Genomic DNA, 6,539 nt, shown 5'->3' with positions numbered 1-6,539 from the left:
TGATCTAACTTCTGTGTCCACCGCCGGGGAATCCGAAGCCTGTATTTTAGAGTTGTGAGTCCGTAAACTTGCCGCTATCCTACCGGCAGATCCAATATTTTAGGTGTTTTAGAGCATAATCACATTGATCTAACTTCTGTGTCCACCGCGGGGAATCGAAGCATGGATTTTAGAATTGTGAGTCTGTAAACTTGCCGCTATCCTACCGGCAGATCCAGTATTTTAGGTGTTTTAGAGCATAATCACATTGATCTAACTTCTGTGTCCACCGCGGGGAATCGAAGCCTGTATTTTAGAGTTGTGAGTCCGTAAACTTGCCACTATCCTACCGGCAGATCCAGTATTTTAGGTGTTTTAGAGCATAATCACATTGATCTAACTTCTGTGTCAAACCGCGGGGAATCGAAGCCTGGATTTTAGAGTTGTGAGTCCGTAAATTTGCCGCTATCCCACCGGCAGATCCAGTATTTTAGGAAAAACCAACTTTCGTGTGAATACTTCAGATAACTGGACTACTGAAAAAAAGATGGGGTTGAAAACTCCTTTAAAAGAGAAATTATTATGGATTGTTATGTTGCTGGTATATAATTACGACTCGTGTATTATGATATTTAAAAAAATAATTAGAAACATTATATAATGAAAACATTATTAAACTTGTAATGAATATAAGCATGTTTTAGGTAACTTAACCTAGCTGTTTTGACCCCAAGAAGAAAATAGGTTCGTCTGTCGAGAGCACTTTTTTTTTAATATGATTTGTCTGAAAGGTGATCCACATGATACTTAAATAAATTAATAATAATTACGATTCACTTATTTATTCTGGTTCATACCATAACAGTATTTGTTCATGGAAATGAAGGCGTGAATTGTGCCTAGACACAACTATATCTGTCGTATTCGAGCTGGCTGATGAGCGCTGGCATTGAGCGAGAGGCCTCGTCGGCACTGGATATGGCAAATGTAAAGTTGTTTACATACTGTAAAACATTCTTCTAAGCTCTTACTAATAAGTTCTTAGAATTCTTGGAAGTAGAGTAAATCAGTTTTTAAAAGTTTCATAACATATATACTGGAGAAAATGAGGTGGATTACTATCTTTCGACATATGTGCTGTATTAAAAACATCTAAGTATTTACTCTTTGATCTACAATAAACATGAAAAAATGTTTCACATATTTTATGTCTTCTCTCAGCTTTACGCGAACACTCTTTAGATATATTTTACTTTTAGTCAAGGTTGTCTAAGAGTGGAAATATTAGACATTTGTTTTCATATCTTTCTTTTGATTATTAGATCGTTAAACTTGTCCAATTTTAGAGTACTCTAACAATCTCTACAATAAAGTTATATATCCTGCTCTGTCTGTGTGTTTTGAGAATCCCACAAGAGTTTTCATATTGATTTAACCCAAACACCCGAACATGACCTATTAGGCAAATATAATTTCTTTGGAATTGTCACTTAAAGAAAATTATACTTGACAGCTGTTCCAGGAGGTTGTTATATCACAGGGTGTATATGCTAGTGCTTATAGTCATTTAAAGAAAACTGTATGTATCTGTTCTTGACGGCAGTCTCAGAAGGCTAATAAGGGATTAATTGAAACCTGACGATTTTTACAATAATTTGTAATTCTTGATTAAAAAACAGTATATGAAATCATTGATCTCAATAAGAATTCCACCTACGAAAGGGAAGACGTTCGATAAGTAACATTGTTGTTTGGTCTTAACTAGGTTGTTTGGTACGACTGGTGTTTGTTCAGCTTGCAGTAAAACTATCCCGGCCTTTGAGATGGTGATGAGAGCCAGAGGAAACGTGTATCATTTGGAATGTTTCGCATGTCAGCAGTGCCGTCACAGGTAAGTTCAGAATAATGAGTTTTAAAGATATGTTTTGTCTTCCAGGAACACAATTATCCACAAATGAATAATCAGTTTTTAATTAAAATAAACACGAATAAATATATGTTCCTTTGTCTTTGTACAATTTAGTTTGGCACTATAGTACACCCAAATTACGCAAGTTGAATATGATACAGCGAAGTTATGGGAAACCTGGTTAAAACTGGTGGTTCGTAATAATGGCGCTGATGCGATAGGGTTCTCGCGTAACGTGCGAAGGTTCCCATGGCCAAACTTGCTCGTGAGAAATGCAACAACTGGATTATCACTCTAATAAAAATTGCATCAGCAATAATGCAAAGTGGGGAAGTTTTTTCTATGTCGTAAATATCATAAACATACAATTTTGTTGTATGCTTTTATTTTATTGGAAAAAAAACGGGAAAATGTCTTCCCCCTGCATTACTGCATTCCTCCCAAAAAAGAAAGCAAAATAGTATAACAAAATTGTATGTTTATGATTTTTATTGAATAATTTGTTTTCTCATTATTAATGTTACCATATTTTTTCTCAGTTTACATTTTTTTTACTGGTGCCGTTTTATCAGTACCATTATTACTGGCGCCGTTTGTGTCTCACTTTGCATCACCAATGGAGACATTATTATCGAAAACTCTAACGCAGTAAGAATTAAACATATAGTATTGTAAATGATATGCTATCACGAAACTTTTCTTTTTATGTTTTATTCCCAAATAATCTATTCTACGCTGCATTTCATTTTAACACCACACCTAACCTTCTCATCGTGTTATGTCTTCTTAGGTTCTGTGTTGGAGATAGATTCTATTTGTACAACAACCGAGTACTGTGTGAATATGATTACGAAGAACGTGTTTTATTCGCCAATCTACCCTATACAGGAGACAGTCTTACGCAGCTGAAGAAACAGACAGAAAACCTGACCTCCGGCAATAAAGATGATGCTTCGAGTGGCTATGGTAGTCCGGACTCATTAGTTAGTGAAGGCAAATAAAGTATTAACGGGGTCTGGTGGTTACAAACTGTGATCCTTAAGTGACTGGATAGCAACTATGATAATGTGGTTCTGGGTTATTTTCTGGAGCCAACCTGAGCACATTGACTGGTTAAATGAGAATTATCAATACTTATGAAATCAACTTTCAGGTTTGTACGTGACCTGCATAACAATATTATTTTCTGTGATCATAAGATGTGTAGTTGAAAACTTTAATATAACCGTGACCGATATATCATCAGTTGTACACTCACAAGTCTTGTATATGGTTTAGTGGCCGCATCACCCTTTCAAGTATTATGAATGAGAGCGCGGAAAGAAATTAGTGCTATAGGAAAAAAAAAACTTCTTTAATGTATATACCACAGTGATTAGAAATTAGTTGTGAAACGTTTTCCTGAATGTTTTAAAAAATCTTCTGACTTTATTTCTGGTTAACTGGATCCTGCCACTAGGGGGCTGGAATGAAGTGTAGGTAAGAATATTGTTACGTTTTACTACTGAGCAAATAACGTGATTACCACGAAGTTTAGTGTTTTAACCAGTTCATTATTTGTGTTTATTTGTGCAGTTGAAATCCAGATTTAGCTGTGAAGTGTGCTAATATTGCTTCAATATACTTCTAGAAAGATTGTTGTTAAACAGGCATGGAACTGAAGTGAAGGCAGCTGCGTAGCATTTCGAAAGATTAATATTTCTTTTAGGCCATCGCAAGGAAAACCTATTCTTCATTCCAAGGTTCTACAGCTGCTCCAACTCACAAGACAGATTGCCTGCTAACTAAACCATGCTGCATTATTATTAACTCGAATCTACTAAAGAATCAAATTCGGCAGAAGCATTACTAATTAAACACCAGAGAGTTTCTACGCTTGTCAATTTATAAATAGCAATGAAATATGTACCGCGTCTGTTTTGTTACGTTCAATTCAAACGTTCGAAACAAAACAGTGATAACATTTATAGCCAAACAGTAAATACCAGTTACGTTACTTCTTGGGAGCTTACTGACATATTTATTTTCGTTGGTTTTTCATTGCACAGTATTGTAATGAGATACATTAATTTGGAAATCGTCAATATATATTTTTACCAGAAGTTCTAATTAATCATTATAACTAACTAGCTCCTTGATTCAACGTTATTATAATATCTCAAAACTCGCTTTTAGTCTTCAGACTTATTTTAATTTCAAAACGGTTTTCCACCTAAAAGCTAAATAAATACTGATTAGAAAATTTTCGTGTCATGGACAATATTTCTGTTCGTTAGCGTGCTCTTTCATCGGCCATCTTTAATGTACAATTTACATTATTATTATAAACAAAAGAACGCTTTTCATGAATACTTTCATTTCTTAATTAGAAGAAATTATTTACTCTAATAGTTTCTTTAAAACATTTGAATCCAAAGATTATAACGGTTTCATGACTTAGAAGCCTTTTCAGCAGTCTCTAAAGCTTCACAACTTTACCCAAATTATGAAAAATGAGCTTTAAAGATTGCTGAAGAGTGAATTAGAAGTTTCAACTTCTGCAATAGAAGGTCACTGAATAGCAACTTATAAGCTCCACAACTTCACCCAACTTATGAAAAAATGAGCTTTAAAGATTGCTGAAGAGTGACTTTATAAGTCACTAAACCAATAAAAAACCTGTGGATTTAAATATTTAAAGAAACGATTGGAATATACTTTTACTCTCTGAACGTAAGTGTGTTATTACATACATATATATATATATATATATATATAAGCGGTGATAATGACGATATTTGTTTCTATATATTTCGTGGTGCACAAAAACTTGATATCGATTTCACAAAAAGTAGTCTGAGAATATTTCTACATTAGCGGGCATTTCTCATCAAAACGAAACGGAAACCCATTGATAGTAGTTATATTCTTAAAGAATTCATATTGGGAATAGCGCGCCTCGAACATTTTCAAGGCTCTTTATATTTTAACAGCCTAGCGTTCTGTAAAGCATAAACCGTGTTGTTGGTTTTAAAAATTACTTTGTATTTGTAGTAAGATATACCTAAAGACATACGTTCGTGGTATTGAACATAGAATCCATTCGTGAGTCACTTGTTCGTACAGACACTTAATCAGTGGTTCAGCAGTAAGTCTGAAGGTTTACAGCGTTAAAAACCGGGTTTCGATATTCGTGGTGAGCGAGTCCAGTGTGTTGCTTTGTACTTAATAACAAACAAAAGTGATTGGAATTCGAAACAGTGTTGATGGTATTTTTGTTTTAAAATACTTTCATATACCCATAAACAGTTTGGTGCATACATAGTTTAGAAGAATGTGCTTATAAAGCCGATGGGGTTCATATATATATATATCGATAGTTCTACGGTCAATTGTGAAAACTATATTTAGATAAGTTCCTACGCTATTGGCTGCAAGTAATGATGTATCATTTTACTTTTAGTGTATGTTTAAAGGTTAATATTAGCCTTTTTAAATATTTTTTGGGTTAGATATGTAATTATTATCATTTATATTTACATTATTAGTTTCCAATCATTTAAGTAAAGTCAAATATGTATTATTTACTATAAATTATTTCTCTTCTATAAAACACGTTAAATGCTGTTTTTTTAAACATATTTTAATGTTAGCCTTATCTTTGTTCCAGATCACTTATGGAAAAATGGAATACGATCAACCAGTATTCGTTAAGCCCACCAGATGTCGCTTTAAAAGGTTAAATTTGCTGTACATTTGATTAAAACGTTATATTGTAGAGTGTAAAATGAGGAATGATAAAACTAAAATGTTTCGTTTTGTATATATATAGTTTGTATATATATATATATATATATATATGAGAAATATATATGTAAATTATTTTGCTGTTTAGAGATTTGTTGTAACGCACTCGGAACTGCTTTTGTGTACTTGTTCAATAAATGTTATGATTTTATGTGGTAATACATAGTTAAGAGTTTTAACTACCACGCGTCAGCTACTACTATTATTATTATAACAAAAATGAATCAAAATGTTTACTCCCACGCATTAACTTATCTCTGCTATAACTATAACACTAAATCTAATCAAAATTGTCGGAATTTGTAATTATTTAATTGTTTTTATCGGTGAATATGGACGGACCTTTAAAAGAAAACATTGAAAAAAATATATATTATCCACGTGTTTCTCTTCTCTTGGTGAAATTGTACGATTTAATAATTAATAAGCTTGATAACAAGCCAACAAAGCCTTTAGCTAAAAAATTGAGATACAAGAATGTAATCTAGTTTGTGTACATTATAAAGAAAATTGGCGCTAATTTGTTTTTGTGTTGCCATAAAATATAGCCTGCCGCCATTCAGAGTTACCATCTTATATTAGGTCGTCAAGAAATTAATGTCGCGTTTTGGAACACTTTCATTAACCACCCCCCAAAAACGTACATCACGTATAATAGTTCAACGGACCGCCTAAACGTCACTTTAGTGTAGCCTATATAAAATGTAAAGTTTAATATACTCTAATCCCTTATAGTGATGGTACACGAAGAAACACACATTCGCCATGTAATGCTGTTTGAACTCAAGAAGGGAAACAACGCCTCCGTAACCACAAAGATTATCAAAGAAGTTTATGTAAATATTTTGAATATTCGTAAGTGTCA

At 33.2% G+C, this 6,539-nt stretch overlaps 1 protein-coding gene across 3 annotated transcripts in view; it reads left to right on the top strand.

The window, feature by feature from the left end:
• Positions 1-5,833, top strand: part of LOC106460572 (LIM domain only protein 3-like) — a 21,958-nt gene extending 16,125 nt beyond the window's left edge. Inside the window, exons 3-5 of one of the 3 annotated variants that reach the window (XM_022387323.1) lie at positions 1,745-1,870; positions 2,679-3,367; positions 5,538-5,833. In XM_022387323.1, coding sequence (XP_022243031.1) covers positions 1,745-1,870; positions 2,679-2,889 — 337 coding nt within the window. In that variant the 3' untranslated portion in view covers positions 2,890-3,367; positions 5,538-5,833. The remainder of the gene's footprint in view (positions 1-1,744; positions 1,871-2,678; positions 3,368-5,537) is intronic. The other 2 variants (XM_013920291.2, XM_022387324.1) reach the window with 2 other exon arrangements.
• Positions 5,834-6,539: the final 706 nt, after the last annotated feature.

Source organism: Limulus polyphemus, unplaced genomic scaffold (genome assembly GCF_000517525.1).
Source record: "Limulus polyphemus unplaced genomic scaffold, Limulus_polyphemus-2.1.2 Scaffold798, whole genome shotgun sequence".
NCBI lineage: Eukaryota > Metazoa > Arthropoda > Merostomata > Xiphosura > Limulidae > Limulus > Limulus polyphemus.
The sequence above is the reverse complement of the archived record's forward strand: the minus strand, read 5'-3'. Positions and strand labels throughout refer to the sequence as shown.